A 20,390-nucleotide genomic window follows, 5' to 3' on the forward strand; every position below is an offset into this window, starting at 1 on the left:
TTTCGAAAGATATATATCCAATATGACATGGTAATATAATAAATTTAAAATATAAATATACGAAATATAAATATAAATATGTATAAAAATATAAATGTAGATAAAGATACATGTGAATATAAATGCGTATAAAAATGTTATGAGTAATTAAGCATGAATATTGTAAAGTCTAAAATATAAAAAAGCCTAAAATTTAAAGAATTAAACATTTGACGATCGTTTCGCGGATATTACTATAATCACAATGTGATCAAAAGATCAACATACTATCAGTAATTCCGCTCTTCGGAGATGAATTAAGAACCAATGGTATATATATATAATATTAATTAAAACATTAGAAATATTAAAAATTAAAAATAATAATAAAGTGTATACTGTCCTTCCTATAAATTGTAAAATTAATCCTTCTGAAATTTGTAAAGTTCATTCCTTTCATCCTTTGTTGAAATTTCAAGTGTTAAACACTTTTTTGTATAAAAATTGGTATATTTTTTTCTAAATGTATACAAGACCTCGGTAAAACTCATCCTGCTGTTGTACGTGTTGGTAATCCTATAAATCCGATCAAAGTTTGAAAATTCATCCACCGCGAATATTTCAACATTAAATGTATATCTCTTTATTACCCACTAGGGGCCAAACAAAGAAAGGGACAAACAATCTGATTGGGGTCAGATAAAACATATGGGGTTACAAAAAATATGAAACAATTAAAAATTCAGTGATTAAAAAATATATAATAAAATCGAAAATCGGATGTTACAATAAACAACACACAAAACGATATAGACAAATGAAGTGGGGGACTGGGTTACGCTCCGACCCCACGAGCCCCATCCCACCACTGACACTTTCGAAGACACCTATGGCGTATTCAATTGGACTCTTTCACTCGCAACTCTCGAGCGATATATTTCCATCTTGATTGAAACATTTTCTCCGACAAACACTTTCTCTCCACTCGTATTTTTCTTTTCAAATGAAAAGAAAAATATCTCACCAGACCTTGACTGGAGATGAAAGTGCCCGTCTTGTTCCCTTCCATTCTAGTCTCCCACACAACCTCTTTCGCTACTGCTACTGTAATGAGGAAACATTTCATACCTTCGTTTGATAACAAACTTGGCGGGTCAATTTTTATAATTGACTCAGCCGACAACTGTACTCTTCCTTCACTTGACATTAGGTGTTCCACGTAAACCCACATTTCAGAGACCTCCGGACACCGTACAATAGCGTGCGGGACAGTTTCCCTATCCCGCCCGCATCTTGGACAGGTCGGTGATATCTGCGTTCCATGTCTTGCAAGTTTATCGCGAACGGGCAAGGCTCCTCTGTAACATTTCCAGGTCAAAGACATTTGGACATTATCCAATGACTTCAACCCGAATGTACGGAAGAACAGGCTGTCGAGTTCAATAAATCCGAGACCCAGAGTCGTTCCCAGGTCATCGTCACATTCTGCCTCTACTAACCCTCTATAAAAGAATGCTGTAGAACCCCCGCTGCCGGCGTTGCCCGAGCGTCGGAATAGCAGGAGAGCCTTACGACACTCCGTGTACCATAGGCTCAACCTCGGTCTACGAAAGCACCAAGCTTCCTTTGTACTCATACTGGCGAAGTTGGGGAACATTTGTCTTGCCAACGGAGACCACACCTGGTCACCATCCAGGAGTATCCAAAGAGGCCTCAACCTCAACGCATGTCTGCGCATCATCAACCAAGGCATCCCTAAACCTCCCTTTAACGGTTTCTGGCAACAGATAGAGCGTCTCACAAGTGGCTTCGAGCCCCTCCACAAAAAGTGAAAGAGCTGTCTTTCCAACTTGGTCAACCACGAATCAGGGCAAGGAACGACGGTCAGGCGGTAGGTAATAACCGATGCGATAAACACATTGGCTACCTCCGCCCTCCCTTTCAAGGACAGCCTTCGCCAAGACCAACTCTTGGCTATACCGGCTATCTTGCTCAACACCTCTGCCCAGTTCTTCTCCACCTGGAGGTCTGGACCAAACCAAACCCCCAGCAACTTAACCGGCCCCTCCGTCCAGCGTCCTACGACGCTATCCGAAGGCATCGACTTGCTCCTCCAGGTGCCGAGTTGCAAGCCGACTGACTTATCCCGATTAATCTTTGCTCCTGCCACTGTCTTGCACTCCTCAATAACTTTGCCTACTTTACGTAAGTGTGTCATTGTGGTCACGCTGATGGTGATGTCGTCCGCATATGCTGTAACAAACTCCTCCACGCCCGGCGCTCTCGTGATCCCCCTCAGCTTTCTCAGCAGCGGCTCCAGAGCCACGACGTACAAAAGCGGAGAGAGTGGACACCCCTGACAAACCGAACGTTTGATGCAGAACGGTTTAGAGAGAAAACCGTTCACCCGAACTATCGAGTCAATGTTGTGGTACAATTGAATGATCCACCTGAGGAAACCGACGCGCAAGCCAAACCTCGCAAGAACACTCACCAGGTATCGATGGCCGACCCTATCAAATGCCTTAGATTAGTCTACATGCACCAAAGCCCCCCCCCTCTGTCTTAGTCCCAAACGTCTCTATGGTATAGCGGATAAGGTGAAGATTATCCTGAATGGTCCTATCAGGGATGGCACAGGTCTGTGCCTCCCCAATCAAACCATCCGCGACACGCGCCAACTTTTTCGCTAATACTTTGGCCAAAATCTTCACTTCTGTATTTAGCAGAGTGATGGGCCTAAACTTTTCTAAACAATCCCCCCTTTCGGGTCCTTCCTGACCAGTGTCACTACTCCCAGGCGCACAGATCTGGGGATCCACCCATTCTGTTGCCAGTTCGTGTACACACAAGCCAAAATTTAAAATTTAATGTTGAAAAAAGAGCCGTGTTGGACGTTTTTTGGATAGTGTGATCTTCGGAATATTTTTGAATTTTGTCTGTGTTTTTGTGCTGTAAAACTTTAACTGTTAAATTTTGAAAGAAAGAGAAGAAATCTCTTTGTCACAGTTGGTGAAACCAGTAACGGTTTCCCCGTGTAGGGAGGCCTGCACGATGGCCGAAGCAGGAAGAGTCAGTCCTACACATGAAATGGAAAAAATATGTGAAGAACAGTTGATGGAAAAAGATTGGCCAACATTGGCGAAAAAGAATAATAACAAAGCAGTAAATCTGAAAATAGTAAAGGACAAGGAAGAATCAGGGAAAAGAGTTGATTTTGCAGCAGTCGCTGGTGACAGGAAAAGAACGGTCAACATCGGGAATGCCGAGAGGCATAAGCATATGATGAAGAGAGATGGTGGAAGAAAAACAGGAGCAAACACCGGTGCCAGTGGAAAAGGTTGGAGAGGGTTGGACTATTGTGTCCAACAAAAGAAAACAACCCTCCCCAACGAAAGAAAAGCAAAAAGAAAAAAAAAATGTGAATCAAAAGTAAAAGACAGTGTGTATATGGTGGTTCGAACCGCAAATAGAGATCTAATGAACCACCTAGCAACTATCGACAAAGAAAAAATGAAAAGGATAGAGTTTAAAAAAGGAAAAGCTGTTTATAAAACAACGAGGAAAATGTTTACCGTACTCAGCAATACCTATAGGAGAGACATAGGGGTGCCAAGATTGGATTATGTACCAACCATATCGGAGAATTTTATACCTCCGACACCACAGGCCCCAGATGGAGTGGAAAAGGCGGGGGTTTACCCCCCGCCAGATACTGATTAAGGTAAGACACTTATGGCTGTTCGAATTGGATGTTTAAATGTACGCGGCCTGTCGTCGAGTTGGAAGCAGGGGCGCTTCCTAAATGACATCAGGTCGCGAAATTTAGATGTGATTGCTGCCACAGAAGCCCGGATAAGCAGGCCAAGAGATCTGCTCCCCCTCTTGAACGGCTATGAGAGATACGTCTCTCCATGTCGGCCGGGAGGTGGGGTGGGGTGTTGGTCTTAATAAAAAGAGACCGGGTTCCTGAGGTAAAGTCTATTTTTATTGATCCAGGAGGCAAGCTGGTCGTCCTGGATTTGACATTTAGTTGTGGTAAGACAGTCAGGTTGGTCGCAATTTATGCACCCAATACAAGTGGTTTACAGAATCAATATTTCCGTGACCTCGGGAAATTCCTTGCGACATCACATTCTTTAGTCGTGTTAGGTGACTTCAACACAATTGACGATGCGCGTGTTGATTGTGTTGGCTCGCAGACAGATAGAACAGCGAATCCTAGCTTTCGGGACCTGCTCAGCCACTTTCAGTTGGTAGACCCGTATAGACTGGAACACCCAAAAGCTCCACTGTGGACGTGGTCAAATAGCGATGGGTCTTCCAGGTCTTATTTAGATAGGTTATTGATAAGAAAAGTAGATAAAGATATAGTTAGGTGTCCACAATTTTACCCAGTCAGCTATAGTGACCACAAGATGGTCACAAACGAGTTGACTGTAGATAAGATGTATAGACAGGGAACTGGCTAATGGAAACTCAACAAGTCCCTCTTGGAGAATGAGGAATACAGAAAGCGGATCAAGCTAATAATTCAAAGGGCGTTAACAGGTACCATCATTAATAATAAATGGTGGTACGCCCTTAAGCGAGCCATAAAATATGAGTCGATTAGATTTAGTATAGGCATAGCTAAGAAGGAACGTAGAATAGGCGATGGTCTAGTTAAGGAGTTAGAGAAAGCCATGGAGAATGGTAATGCGGACCAAGTGAAGGCCAAGAGACTGGAACTAAACCAGCACCTCGAAAGCCAACACATGGGAAGCATTATCAGAGCAAAAATTTGTGCAATGGGTTGCGAAGGAATCAAAGCTGCCGGATGGGCCCGAGTGGTGGAAGCTCAACGGGGTAATGACTCCATTATTCGGTCTGTGGTGAACCTTCAGGACATATTGGTAAACAAACCCGAGGAGATGTGTGAGGCCTTTCAGGAGCACTTCGCCAAGCTTTTCGGGGGTGATGGTGAGCCGCGTGGTGGGGAAGACCTTGAGAGCTTCCTTGCTGGGCTGCCACGCCTCTCGGGGCCGAATGCGGAGGCTTGTGAGGGGCCGATCACGACTGGGGAGATAATCGAGGCGTTGGCGAACTGTGGTAGGGGCAAATCGCCGGGACTTGATGGCCTACCCTATGAATTATATAAAAGTATGCCAGACTTGTTCGGACACCTGTTGGCTTGTGTGTACACGAACTGGCAACAGAATGGGTGGATGACAAAAAACAAAGTTGGCTTTCATGGTATTTAAGTTCAGAATACAGAAAGCCAGAACAGATACAACAAAGCACTCAATCTAATGCTCTACAGCCTTTGCCAATTCGCTACCTACATACTCAGTAGGGATAAAATCCAATTACTTATGTACAACTAAGGTGGTCTAACCACATCATGTGGGGAAACAATTCTTCAATTAATTCTGACATATATTTGAATAACATAACAGTCATTTACACGAGTAAAAATATTTGGACTGAGGTAATTGATTAAATGTCTTCTATTCAAAGAAAGTAAATATTATGTATAGAGGTTCTCATATTTAAGGAAGAAGTCAATGTTTGTAATCTATATCTGTATATATAAAAGGTAGGATGTGTGTATGTGTGTGTGTACGTGAATGTAATTTATGCACATCCACAAATTAACACGCATGTCGTTTCAATTTTAGGAGGACATTCATCTGCATTTTCGTCAACTTTTTCTCTCAGACGCACCTGCGTATATCTGTAAAAATCGATTTTCAACCATAACTTTTACCAATTTTGAAGTTTGCTAACATGGCGAAGTGAAAGTGTATGCGTGTGAGGGAGAGAGAGAAATTGTGTGTTGATGTATGTGTGTGTGTGTGTGTGAGAGGGGGAGTGAGGGAGAGATAGAGATTGTTTGCCAGCGTCTAACAAAAAAAAAGTAAAGAAAAAGTGGGAGAGGGAGACAGAAAGCGTCTAACGAAAGAAAAGGTAGGTGTGAATAAGGAAGACAGTAAGTGTTAGCGTAAAATGCTTTTTTTTTTTCTTAAACATGAGATATAGTTTCAAATATAGGAAGTTTTTGAAAGACACTATATTTTATAATGAGATTATATATACTTTCTCACACAATTAAAATATATTTATTTTAAGTCATTTATTTATTTTAAATCGTTCATCTTTCTCCCCCCCCCCCCTCTCACACACACACATACTACTTTGGGAGAAAAAGAGTTTTGTTTATATTTCACACCAAAGAAAAAAGTTTATTGACAATCCATTTATTTAACAACAATGAAACAAAGGAGTATGTAACAATTTGTCAGTGACTTACACAATATAAATGGGTAAAATTTCGGAGGCTTCCACCACACCCCAACTCGTTTTTCAGACCACAAAAAGGGTTTTGTAGCATATTAGCAGGCCAGGATAGTTGATTCCACGCAAAAAATCCGATTTATTTTTTTCTTAGTGAAAATCGTGCGAGTGTTATCTAAAAATTTAGCTGGAGTTTTTCATGGTAAATTTGAGATTTAAAAAAAATTTTCATCCAAATCTCTGTATTTTTCCCGTACATTGAAAAATAGATGGTGAAAAGATCAATGTGAAGGGGGAGTGAAATTCTGAGGATTTCAGCACACCGGTGGCAGGCATCCATTTGGGGGAGCCATGCTTTTCACATGGGCAACTTTATGTGGTCCACTCCTGTGTGGGTAGTACAAACGCTCTTTTTGTGTATGCACCTCAGGGCAAAACACGCAATGTTGTCTATAGCGAAGTTTTATAGACAAGTTGTCATTGCAGCCCATGTGGTTATAAACTGATCAGGAAGCATTGGTTGGACATATTCTCAAACCATGGCAACATGACTTATGAACTCTTCCTCTTTTTTATTGGACAATGCTGACTTCAACAACAATGCTCACTTGGCTGATATCAGTGATTGACTAAGTTGCTCATAGAGTTAACCTAGAAGGGACAGGCCCCTTATTTCTTGGTTAAGGCTGTTGGTAAGTTTTCCTAAGTTACTCCAATCCAGATCCCCAATGCAAACCTTCAGATCAACCTCCTATGCAGATCTCTAATGTAACTTTAAAAAAAACAGTCAATGAGTGGAAATAACCAATAAACTGATTCCTTATGGGATTTCACAATCAAATTGCCAGCAAACCATTTTCAGCCAAACCAATTTCAACGGATTTTGCTCAAATCTGATGTTGATGTTACGTATTTTGGTTTAAAATAAAGCACTTGATCACTTAATAATCCTAGCTTATTCCCGGGCAATACTGCTAGTCATTGATAAAACTTTCTAGTCGTGATATATTTAGTGTTAAAATGAGAAGTAATGCTGATCAATCTGTGGTTGTGTACTAGTATGACAGTTGAAAGTTATTACTATGGGCTAATTTTACGTTAAAAGGTGGAACAAAATTTCCTGCATTTTAGACCACCTTCTGGTCCCAGCACACAAAGTGAAAAGGTGTTGCTCTGGAGGATGGTGAAAGAGATGCACTGGAACAGTCACTCCGATTTACAGGGCTAACACTTACAGATGGCCTTCTCCATCCCAATAGTAGTGAGAAGGGATACGGTTGGGCTGGGGGCCAAGAATGCTGGAGGTCTCCACTGTCAGAGAGTGACCGATACCTTGACAATAGCAGAGACTGGGCTATTTTCAATGTTATATTTTGAGTATGTACAATTAGATGTTAATGTTGTCTTCTAGCTGTATTACAGATTTGCTTTCCTAAATCTTAATTCAGTATAGAGATTGGGTGTTATAAACCCATTATCAATGAGTGTCATGAAGCAAACAGTGTGCTCCTAACAAGCCAGTGATGCAAGTTTTACATTCTTATTGAAGCCCTTTTACTTTACATACACTGTTGATTTATAGGGAACATCTTGAACATCCCAACATCTCATATTCAATGCTATAATTCTGCTACATTGTATTCATTAAAAAAAATTATAAATCTAATAAGAGTGATGTATGTCTTTTCATTTCTCACAATCTCAGTTTCAAATCTTGTCAGCAACAGTTATATATTTCAGTCCTAAGCAGAACAAATAGGAATATACTTGATTATACTTCCAGTAATTAAAGGCAAAAGAAAAATCTAAGAGAATTTCAATTCAGAAAAATGAACGCCTCATTTCTTACCACTCTTTGCACGCTCACCATATTTAATATTATGCTACAAGCATCATACAATCTTCCCTTCACTCAAAGAGAAAATGCCTTTGTTGTTAACAGAAGCAATAGGTCTCTGAACTTGGTTTTTTGCATATCAAGCATAACTGCTCTCATTGTTGCAGAGTTTTACTTTCATTCTTGCAAAAACTGTGAGTGAGTGAGAAACAAAGAGAAGAAATATTTGTCAACATAAAAAGTTAATTAAAATTTTGGTGAATAGTGATGAAGAAATACATAATTATTCTCTTATCTAAATTTTATGCCTCTGTTCTGCTATCCATAAACATCTTTGATGTCTCAAAATTTCACAGTTTGCTCCACAGATACACAAATAAAGAAATAATTGACAAAAAACCCCAAAGAGTTGTCATAGCTTGAGGGTTTTGTGAATGAAGTATGTGCAGAAGAGAGAAAAAAAATTAACTAGAAAAGAAATATTCATCAATGAAAAAGTTAGTTGAGAGTTTGGTAAATTGTGATGGTATTAATAAACATTTCATGTTTGATATCCTATCTTCATTTCAATGAAATTAAAAACAAATCTTCTATAAGTAAAAAGAAAACAAAACATGCAATTTATTAAAATTTTTATTATCTTTTATTGAACAATAAAAAAGAAAAAAACTATTGTAAAAACTATATTTCTAGCAATGGATTCATAGAATTCAAATGAAGGTTTTGATATCTGTTCAACAGGATGATAACTCTTGAAATCATCTCTCCATCTTGGTAATAGTTATTGGAAACTTTCGTAAAAATGCTTGCTCACAAAGAGATATTAAGATTTTCTGTTAATAAACATATAAGAGTATAATTAGAAATGTAGAAAACCAAAAAAATGTTAAAAAAATGTTAAGAAAATGATTGCTATACACTTGTTATAATGATATAAAAGACTGCAGTTGAATATATATATATGCATGTATGTATGTGTATAAATATATATATATATATATACATACACACATATATATACATGTATATATATATATTCAAATATGCATTAGAAGTAGTGCTTATGTTGTAAATATTATCGACCACACATACTCAGTGTGTGCTTTGCATGTTCACCAGTAGGGATGACTTCCTCGAAGTGCCGGGTGCTAAAACACCTGAAAGTCATAGACAGGCAAAACAATACACCCCGAACCAAATCAGAGGGGAAAAGAATTGCTAGTCTATGACAATATACAAATAGTATAAAAACCATTTGCTGGTATGCCACGATGATGCGTATGAAAGAATGAATTCAAATATGGATTAGAAGCAGCGCTAGTGTTGTAAACGTTATCAACCACAAATATTAAATGCATGTGTTTTTCTTGTTTGCCAGTAGGCTGCGTTTTAGTGTGGTGGAGATGACTCTGCCTAAGTGTCAGATGTTAACACACCCGAAAGTTATAGACAGGCGAGACAACTTGCTCCAAAGATATATGTATGTATATATGTATGTGTATATATATATATATATATATATAAAAACACTCCCTTAAAAAATTATTTTTACTTTAACAAATAGAAACAGATAAACTCGAATAATTTTAAAAGTTTTAAAAAAACGAGTAAAATGTTATGAAATCCATGGTTGCATATGCTAATTATCAAAACTATTCTGTGAATACTAAGTAAAATAAGATTTTAAAGAAATTAAGAAGCAGCAGACAGAAAACACTGCAAGACTTTCTTCTGGTTTAAGTAACAAGCATTGTTGTATAAAGAGAGTTTACTTAGTACTATAAAAGATTAAAAAAGTGAAAGAAAATAGAAAAGAGGAATGTCACTGATTTGAAAACTGATTACTCTTTGCGGACAATAATAACTGGAATTGCAGAATTATGGGCCACATAGTCACTAACACTGCCCAGTATAGTACGGCCTACAATTCCAAGCCCTCGGGTACCAGTTACAATCATGTTTGCTTTCTCGTCTTTTGAAGCAGCAATAATTGCTTCCTTGGGTTTGCCAGTGAGTCTTAGAACTTTGCCTTTAATCTGGAACATAATGAGATAAAGAGAAATATAACTGAGATGTTAATGCTTAAAGAGAAATCTAGTTATTCGAAAAGATGGAAGGGCATGAAAAAAAAGTTCACAAAATAGAGCAGAGCTTAAAAACTTTTCACGTTAGCGATATACTTTTTAAAAATAAAATATTTTGCAGTGCATTAATTAAATGTTGTTGACATTATGAAACTAAGGAAATTAATAAATAAACAAATATCGTTTCATGTGACATCAGTCAATTAATTCACAGTCAAAAACATTCATAAGAATTAACCAGATTTGACTTAATTTCAAAACACACTTGGATATTATCAGCGACATACCAAAGTGTGATGGCACACAATTTTGGAAATTTCTGAAATAGGGGATAGACTTATAATTAATGCATTGGTGCAAACATATGGCAAATTGAGGTAAACATATGGCAAAGTGAGGTAAACATATGGCAAAGTGAGGTAACCAACTATATTTTAGAATTATTTGGGTATAATTCAGATTCAGATGAAACTAGTGAGGGCAAGTCAGAGAAAAAAAACTTGTTTATTGATTTTCTTACATGCATAATCAAATTGACCAAATTAAAACCCCTGGTTATTTTAAAACTTAGAACTATAAATCCCTTCAAAATTTTCTGTCTGGAATCAACATCTATGTCTAAACAGAGGGATGGATGAAGGCTGGACAAAGATTATAATAAACTTTGTTTACAATGTATGGGGAGCAAGGCCAGGTCAAAGTAATCACTACTGTAACAAACGTTTCTCTTTATTTAGAGTACGTTTCATGCATACCAAGCAGAAAAATATTGTTAAAGCTGTTTGTGAAACTAAGATTGACATTGTAATTATTCCAGGTGGATTAACCAGAATCCTGCAGCCACTTGATGGTCATATTAACAAACCACTTTAAGGTAGATTGAGGAAAAGGTGAAATAACTGGATGATGAATGACAAGTAAACATTCAGAAATGGTGGTTCCATATAAGCATCTTTTTTGTGGTACAAATTTGAATTAAACAAGCATGGAAAGATATTGATAAAGAAATTGCTGTGAAATCTTTTATGAAATATTGGATTTTGTGTTATGGATAGCACAGAAGATGGCACTTTTCTATGACAATGATAGTGATGCAAACCTGTTAACTACTCAAGATTATAGAATACTATTTAGTAGTTCTGGTGATAACAGTGTTTTTTGCTTTTAAGGTTTATGTTTGTAATAACTGTTTTATGAAGTATTTTGAATAAATTACAGCATACCAAATAATATTTTCTTTTCAACACTCATTTTCACAAATGGTAGTTTATTGTCAATAGGAGCTCATGAAAGATATACATACAGCACTACTATATGATATGCATTGCAAATGATCATCACCAAGGTCAGCACTCCCTTATATTTCAATTCTGATAATAATTGTAAATTAATAATAGGTGTATATCTGTCTAGGCCCAAATCATTGGCTTGTGAGACTACAGGCCCAACACAAAACTTTTACTATTTCAACAGCCCCTCATGTTATGTTTGGCCTCACCCATCTATAGTCAAAGTTGAACACTACACAAGTGCATAGTCACTGAAATTTCTTTACTTACTGCACTCACTTTACAAGAAATTCCTTTGTTGCCTTGTGGTGTAGTTGAAAATCATCATCATCAACCTTTAATGTCCATTTTCCATGCTGGCATGAGTTGGATGGCTTGACAGGAACTGGCAAGGCCAGTGGCCCCATCAGGTTTCATAGTCAGTTTTGGCTTGGTTTCTATGGCTGGATGCCCTTCCTAATGCCAACTGAGTGTTTTTTATGTGGTACCATCACCAGTGCTTTTAACACGGCACCAGGACCAGTGCTTTTTATGTGGCACCAGTACCCACACCAAAGTTTTTTACATAGCACCTTGGTTTTAGGATCTCATTTCTGTTGTGGTAGGCAGGTGTTGATGTAATATGATTTATACAATGAATTGCCAGTCTATGACAATACAAATAGTGTAAAAACCATTTGCTGGTATGCCACAATGATACATATGTAAGAATGAATTCAAATATGAATTAGAAGCAGTGCTAGTGCTGTAAACACTATTGATCACACATACTCAATGTGTGTGTTTTGCTTATTCACTGTGGATTAGTATATTATGTTATTTAGCCCCAGGCTGGTATTGATTGAGCAGACTTATTATCAAAGGTATTCCAGCCAGAACATCAGGTCTATTATTCAACTGGTACTAGACTTTCCAATGTGTTCTACCTAGAAATAGCAGGCCAACTATGTAGATATCCCTTCATTGTTTTGTGTATGATAAGCTATGGCGTATAATAGCATGGCATGTTAGGGTATCGTGATACAGTAGAATAAGGTGTAGTACAGTATGTAGTGTGAAATGAATCAGTGTAGTATGGTATAATATTGTATATAATAGTATCTCTGAAATACTTGAGCAGTAACTAAAGAGAAGAAAGGTGAAGTTTGTCCTAACATGAACTGAACTCAGAGATAGTACAGAACATGAACTAAGAGTCAATACTGTTTATATAAAAAATTATACTTTGGTATAGAGAGAGTGAAGGCGCATGGGTCAGTGGATAGGGCATCAGGCCCACAATCATGAGGTAGTGAGTTTGAATCCCGAACCAGGCTGTGTTGTGTTTTTGAGCATAAATACTTTATTTCACATTGCACCAGTTCACTCAGCTGTAGAAATGAGCTGCAACATCACTAGTGCCAAGCTTTATCAGTCTTTGTCATTCCCTTGGATAACATGAATGACATGGAGAAGGGAGGCTGGTAAGCACGGGTAACTGCTGGTTTTTCCATTAAGAACCTTGCCTGGACTTGTGCTTTGGAGGGGAACTTTCTAGGTGCAATCCCATGGTCAGTTGGTGAGTCTTCATTTTTTTAATGTAAAATGATCACAAGCAGTAAACAGCAGCTATCATGCAACCAGTTAAGTATGACACTAGTAATTAATACAAGTTAACTATCCCTCTCCAACAATATTATTTATTCTTCCTAAAAGTATTTAGTTGAGAACTTACAGAGTTTTTCTTCAGAATTTCAGCAAATTTGGCAATGAGGTTTTGCACACCATCTTCAATTACTTTAAACTGGTTACTAATTGCAACAGGGTCACCTGTTACAAAACAGAAAAAAAATATATACATATATATTTTAGGAGAAGGAATTAGAAATCTAAACTATCATAGAAATACAATGTAAAACAAGAACAATTTAAAAACAGAATCCGATTGAGTTGGGTGGCAGATTTCACCTGATATCTAGTTTAGTACTACTTTGTATCTTGAGGGCTTTCAGCAGAATCTAATCTGTTGTATGCATTCAAACTAAGTCTCCAGTTTGAGATTAACTTCCTTTGACTAGTGTCAAAGGCCCTGAAAAAAAAGAAAGAAAATGACACTCCTCTTCTACCTCTGACTGAACCTTAAAAAAAAACTCCTTGACTATAATTTTTGACATGAAAATCTTGCACACTTACACATATGAGAAGAAGCAAGGATGTTAGTGTGTGTAAACTAAGATTTTTATAAATAAAAATACCCAATGAATTGTAATAATTGCTATTTCATTGTTCATGTCATCTGTGTGAACTATCTATGCATGAGTATTACAATGGCCATTGTATTTTATTCATAATATTATTCAGCATTCTAAGACAAACATACTGTAATTAATAAATAAAGGGTGATGCATAATCAATACTTTCTCTTAAGATGTCTGTTTTCTATGCTGGCATGAGTTGGATGGTTTGACAAGAGCTGACCTGCTGAAGGGCTGTTCAGGCTCTATGTCTGTTTTGGCATGGTTTCTCTGGCTGGATGCCCTTCCTAATGTCAACCACTTTACAGAGTGTGCTGGGTGCTTTTGTGCAGTACCAGCTCCTACAAGCCCACAAGATTAGAGATGCTCAGTTGGAGAGGGTTGCAGGAGACAAGCCTGTATGCAAGGGCAACTATGCTAACCTAGCTTGATGCGTCTTTTCAAGCACAGCAAACTGCCAGGTGTCTTGGTCCCCTGTCAACCCTCTGTGGATCTCAGTGTCTGTAGATCCTTTCTCACCACTCCATCCCACATCTTCCTGGGTCTACCCCTCCCACATATATAACAAATAATTTCATTTCAAGCAGACTTTAGAAGGAAAGGATAAATGAAATGCTCAAGATACCAAGACTATATATTACAATTAAATGCAGATTATTTAGATCACAGGTCCTTGATATTTTATAATTCAAAATCCCTAAAGGATTACCCTATATGTTCCAAGATGTGTGTTGCTAAACTATCAAAATCATCATAATCAGTTCTATTCAGTGTCACTACGACTTCAAAAGATGTTAATAACTTGGTTTTATGTCACATGTGGATAACCATGAGAAATGAGTAATACTATAGACTATGTCTCATACTGCCACCCTTTGGTTCTCATACTGTCAAGAAGAATGGTATCCCCAGTAGAGAAACCCTGATATGTATAATTACAGTTACATCCAGTTCTCCATTAATTTGGAAAGAAAACTATATGTTTAATAATTAGGCTAATTAATTTTGATGTATGGAATGTACATGTAAAAAAAATTGTTTTTGAAGAGCTTTTCTATTTTATTTTAAAAGGCATTGAGTAAACTGCCAATTTAAAGCAAGTTACTTTAAAAAGAAAGTATTAATTGACTCAACAAGACATATACAGACCACTTCAAATGCATCTTTGAATAGTTAACACACAATAATAAGCAGAATATTGGCTTATCCTAACTTTTTTATACACAAACACACAAAATTTAGTCTGAAGCTGAGATACAGTACACAAAATGCTTGCAACCAATGCCAGACTATTGCAGTTTATCCAGTCAATGTTCAAGTTTGAACAGCTACAGATTATTTTGCTAGATGATGGTGGTGTGGAATATGGGTGAAGAAGAATTCATAAAATTGGAGAAACTATTGAAACAAGTACTTCATAGGAGCCAAGGGAGGAGAAGCACAGTATAGATGATAAAGGAGAGTTGTGGCATTTACTAGGTATGACTTGAGTAGTTCAGAGGAGGGACAAAGATCTAACAGACATAGACCACAACACACTGCTGAGCTATAGGTTATAACAAATTAATGAAAAAGAGCTTTTGCCTTTGGCTTGATGTTTTTGTTAGAACAGTCTTGACTGTTTGCATATATGATAGCTTTACTATATAGATATACAAGCAGTAACATAATGTGGAACATATCTCTACTTCGTAGTGAGTCTGGAAACTATTCAGAATGATATACTTTTCTTGTCTTAAAGATGGAACAACCAACCTTTGGTAAACACTGTCATAGCAATGTAATGGCCATGAAAAGTCATATTTCTAGAGGTCTGATTCTTCTGATTTTTGTTTTTGTTTCTTTTTTCAGCTGTATGTTATTCAATGAGTAGGAAGCGTGTTGTGCTATAGAAGTATTTTCTTTCACACGAATTGTATATGGTTTATCAAGAGAGACAAAGCAGGCAACTGTAATACTCGTGTCTTAGATAAGAGTTATTTTACTTAGTAAATTGGTTCCCCAACAAGTTAATTACAAAGTGGGATCACAGCCATACGGCTGAAAAGAGTAAAAGAGAAAAAAGGAAAGAAATCACTACTCACCTGTGGTTAGAAGCATGGGCTCAGGACAGTGAGCACAGACCAAATAATCATTATCTTTTAATATATTTTCAATAGTCCCTGTAATAGAAGAGAAGAAATGCAATGAATTATTTAAAAAAAAAAAAAGAAGCAAATTAAGGGATAAATCAATATTATCATCAACATAGATGTTAATGAGCAGCCTGGCCTGTATTATCTAATAATTCTTTGTAATTGTTACTTGTCACTTCATGAAAACATCATGCTATTGAAGTTTACACCTCCATATTCAGCATAACTCTTGAGCTACAAGCATGTAAAACTTTTTCAAACGCAGAGCTCAAAAGGGCATTACACAAATATGCAATCAAGGAGAAACACAAATATGAAGAAAATACACACTTTCAACACACACAAACACATCCATCTTAAGAAAGATGAAATGCTTTATTGTTGGTTCTCAAACACTCTGGCCACCACTTAATAAAATCCATATTGCATGTTTTATTTTATAGTTCATTTAAGTAAAAATTTGTTTGATTATCAGGAAAAATGTCTTGATGTATGAAGATTGCCAGAAATTATGTGAAGAAACTTGCCAGGATTCAGTTTCAATTTGATAGAATTTTTGTTTGAGGAATGATGAACAGAGCAGATTAGATTAATATAAAGTTGGGGTCACCAATGATTTTATGTCAAGAATGGGATATTTTCACAAAGATGTTCCCAAATCCCAATTCAGAGTAGTTTTTGAAGTGGATATTGATATCATTTCTACATTATCAAAATGATAAATTATGTCATTCAAGGAGGAAATAAAATCTACTTCAAGCACTTATGAAACTCAAGATCTTGCATAATTACAGAATCTTGTCACTACTGTGAACAGTAAAAAGTTTCCCAAGCAAAATATATCACTAAACTTAAAACTTATACCAAATATATCCTCAAACTTAAAAGTTACACCAAGTAGCCATGAAATAAGAACATTCAAACAAGCTTCAGGAGCTTTGTGGCAATTTTTCTAAAGCATTACTCTCCTACTATTACAATTTTGAAGAGACATACACAAATAAGAACTAATAACAAGTAGATTAAAACTAAAACAGGGTTTTTTTTAGACTTGATATTGTTACGAACGCCCGCACATGAAGCACCTCCTTAACGAAGAGAGAACTCGCACGCGCGCGAATGTCGAACGCTCGCCACGGGCCACCAATAAGCCCCGGCTGGAGCACGCAGCGAAGAACAACACAGGCAAAAGGAGGGGAGGAAGAAACAACACGGAGACCATACGTTGGGTAGCGGAACTAACCCTTTCTTTTTACATGATCAAAACATCATCAATACATTACATAACAATTCAATAGCATATAATGGCGCATGCAACATAATCAAGGGTTTGCAATCGTTACATAAACAAGAGTTCGCACATCGAGTCCTTTAAAAGTTCTTTCTTTTCTTCGTTTTCTTTTCAGTTACACATGTAAAAGTTCTTTCCTTTCTTTCTCTTTCAAGTTAACATCACAGTTAACAGTTCTTTTTCTTTATACATCATAACGACAAATACATTTTCTTGGAAGAATATTTAGACAAACCTTTGCTGTAATAACTTCCTTTCTTTCACAAACACTATAATCCAAGAGGTAAACAACTGACTACTGCTATCTCTTTTGGCGGCCACAACAGTTCCATCTCTCTGTCCCTCTCTCTCTGAGACTCTATGCATTTCTGCTGACTATAGGCGCTCACTCTCTCGGCCTCTCTCTGTCAGACTTATCATTGTTCATCTTCACTTCATCCAACTCGACTGCCACCAACTCCTCGGGCAAACTGCTGTCCCCAACTGCTTCGGCTAACTGCTGCCACTCAACTGACACTAAATCCTCCGGCCAACTGTGCCGCTTCAATCCCTGTTCTCGTATTTATCACAAAATACCGTAGCTCAATCGTGCTACCTTACCCCCTCCCAAAGCTGGGTCAGTTCAGTACGATTCCTATCCTGCTTTTTTTTAACTTTCGCTGACCGGAAAGGGGAAGTGATCACTCCTACGCTAAAAATAGCTGTGGTTGCTGACAAGACAAAGGAAATGCCATTGTCCCCAACAACCAGAATACGGTTTCAAAACCCAGCTCGGGAGATAGGGATATAACACTAATTGTATTTTCGGTGGTCGCATCAATATCATTCATGTACAAACCTAAACAACAAACACCAATTGAAAAATGTGTCTGGTACCTTGATGATGCTTGTCTGGGAGACCCTCCTGACAAAGTGCTTGCAACTGTGAAGACAATTATTGAGGAACTTGGTCATAGAGGTGTTAGCGTTAACAGCTCCAACTGCGAGTTCTGGTTCCTCAATCACCCAGCTTCGCATGAGCAGACTACTGAACTATTTATTTGTTGATTCTCTCCCCTCAATTGTGATTCCTCCTTCATCAGCATGGTACTCCCTTGGAGCCCCAATTACTGACCTAGCTTTTGAGTCTATCTTTAGATCCAACATGGCTAGCCGCAAACAACTTCTAAAAAAACCCTTGAAGTAACTGAGCCCCACTAAGGTTTTTTTATACTTAGGAATTACTTGTTGATTCCTAAGCTATTGTATTTTCTGAGAGTTAGTCCCTCTTATAGATTCCTGTCATCCCTCCAATAATTTGATGATCTAATCTTCAGAAAACTGAAATGCTTGGTAAATGTCAAACTCTCCCCAGGCTCCTGCAACCAAATGCTTGGGGTTCTAGGTCTGCACAAGTGCTCATCTTTATCTCTTCCCTGTTTTCTTTCTTCAATCCACACTTGCTCCTCTTTGATAGGCAACATTCTCTCCTCAGTTCTGGTTACAGTGGAGGATAGACGGAAACAGAGAGAATGGGACAATCTGCGTTCAGGTGTCACTTTCAACTTTCTCCTTCATCAATCTGATCAATTTTCAAGGTGTCGCCTACTTTCAGCTTGAGCAAAATTCTCAGGAGACTGGATTGATGCCCTGCCTGTGGCCAACATTGGAGGTCTACTCAGTCTAGACGAACTCCACATCTCCATCGCACTCAGAGTGAGAGCTGACATCTGTAGGGGACTAAGATGCCACTGTGGTAGTCCCTTCCACACAACAGGTCTTTAGGGTCTGTCTTGCCACCTAAATGCTGGGCACTTCACTTGTCACACCAAGCTAAACCTAATCATTAAGCAGGCCCTGGCTCGGATTAATATTCCCTCAGTTCTGGAGCTGTCAAGGTTATCCAGAAGTGATGGAAAGAGACCAGGTGGGTTAAAAGTAGGTGCCTCATTTGGGACACCATAGTCTGTGAGTCCTTTGCTCCCTCTTACATCCTGGATGCTGCAGTTAATGGGAGGGTTACTGCTTTCACAGCTGAATGGAAAAAACCCTGAAGCATTGAGACCTGACAGTGAACTACCTCATCCAACCTGTGGAGTTTGAGACATTTAGCGGGACTGGGCCACTGACCATGAAGTTCTTGTCAAGGTTGGTAGCTCGCCTCACCGAGCCATCAAGTGATGCCCATGAGGCAAGCTCTCTGGTAATTTTCTTTCATGCAAATAAATGTTTATGTTGATTTTAAAATTTGCCAGCAAAATCTTATAAAATGACAATGTTCTCAAAGATGTACATGTTTATATGTTATATATGAACATAAAAATTGTTACAAGCTAAAAAGAAATCCAATATAAATTTTATACAAAAATGGCAATTTCTATCTTTCTGTCTGTTACTATCTTGTTGCCTAAACCAGTAAACCAATCTTCACGAAACTTTGCCTACATGTTAAACTAACATCCAGTTCAATTATAGACTAACTGGATTTCAATAAAAATCTATAATGGGCCCCCTAGTAGAGTTAGGCTATTATATATAACTCCAAGCTAATTAAAATCATCATCAACTGGATACACTAAAAGTGAATATGGGTGAAAAGCAGATTTTAATAGGATGTAGAGCAGGAATATTTCAACGACAAATATTTTTCATTGGAAACAAGCAAAGACACACAACTGAATTGTGAAAAATATCACTTGCAATTTACAAAATCCTTTCAAGCTAATGAGAGCTTCTACATGGTCTATTAGAAATAGAAGAAAAACATCCCTCAAACCCAATCCTACCATCCTGAATAAGAACAAATGAGTTAATGTGGTTCTGAATACAGTATACCTGGAAAAATGATAGGATTGTCATAGCTGAAATATCTTTGATTATAGTTTTGTTTGATTAGAGATGACTAAGAGTTAATCAAGAGTTTATATAATGTAACTCCTACGAAACAGACTTCAATCAGAAACATCGAGGCAAGAGAACCTAATACCCAAACCTTTCTCTCAACACCAACAAATATAAAATCCTGTCCACATGCATCCCCCAGGTTGTGGAAATGGAAATTAATAAAGTATGAACACTAATTTGGAGATACAGCCTGTAATTCCACCTTTGCAGAAACCTCTGTATCCTTTTATTCTTTTACTTGTTTCAGTCATTTGACTGCAGCTATGCTGGAACACCACCTTAAAGGGTTGTAGTTGAAGAAATCTATCACAAGACTTATTCTTTGTAAGCTTAGTACTTATTCTATCAGTTTCTTTTGCTGAACCGCTAATTTACAGGGACA

At 37.6% G+C, this 20,390-nt stretch overlaps 1 protein-coding gene across 4 annotated transcripts in view; it reads right to left on the reverse strand.

Annotated features, from left to right (window-relative positions):
- Positions 1 to 8,707: 8,707 nt before the first annotated feature.
- Positions 8,708 to 20,390, reverse strand: part of LOC128248161 (uncharacterized) — an 84,927-nt gene continuing 73,244 nt past the window's right edge. For 3 of the 4 annotated variants that reach the window (XM_089358167.1, XM_089358172.1, XM_089358175.1), the window contains 4 exons: positions 15,784 to 15,861; positions 13,180 to 13,274; positions 9,938 to 10,128; positions 8,708 to 8,925 (listed from right to left, as the gene is read on the reverse strand). In XM_089358167.1, the coding sequence (XP_089214293.1) occupies positions 8,916 to 8,925; positions 9,938 to 10,128; positions 13,180 to 13,274; positions 15,784 to 15,861 (374 nt within the window). In that variant the 3' untranslated portion in view covers positions 8,708 to 8,915. Of the gene's footprint in view, positions 10,129 to 13,179; positions 13,275 to 15,783; positions 15,862 to 20,390 lie in introns of all 4 variants that reach the window. The other variant, XM_089358178.1, reaches the window with a different exon arrangement.

The sequence above is a fragment of the Octopus bimaculoides genome, chromosome 1 (genome assembly GCF_046866305.1).
Source record: "Octopus bimaculoides isolate indiv1 chromosome 1, ASM4686630v1, whole genome shotgun sequence".
Lineage (NCBI taxonomy): Eukaryota > Metazoa > Mollusca > Cephalopoda > Octopoda > Octopodidae > Octopus > Octopus bimaculoides.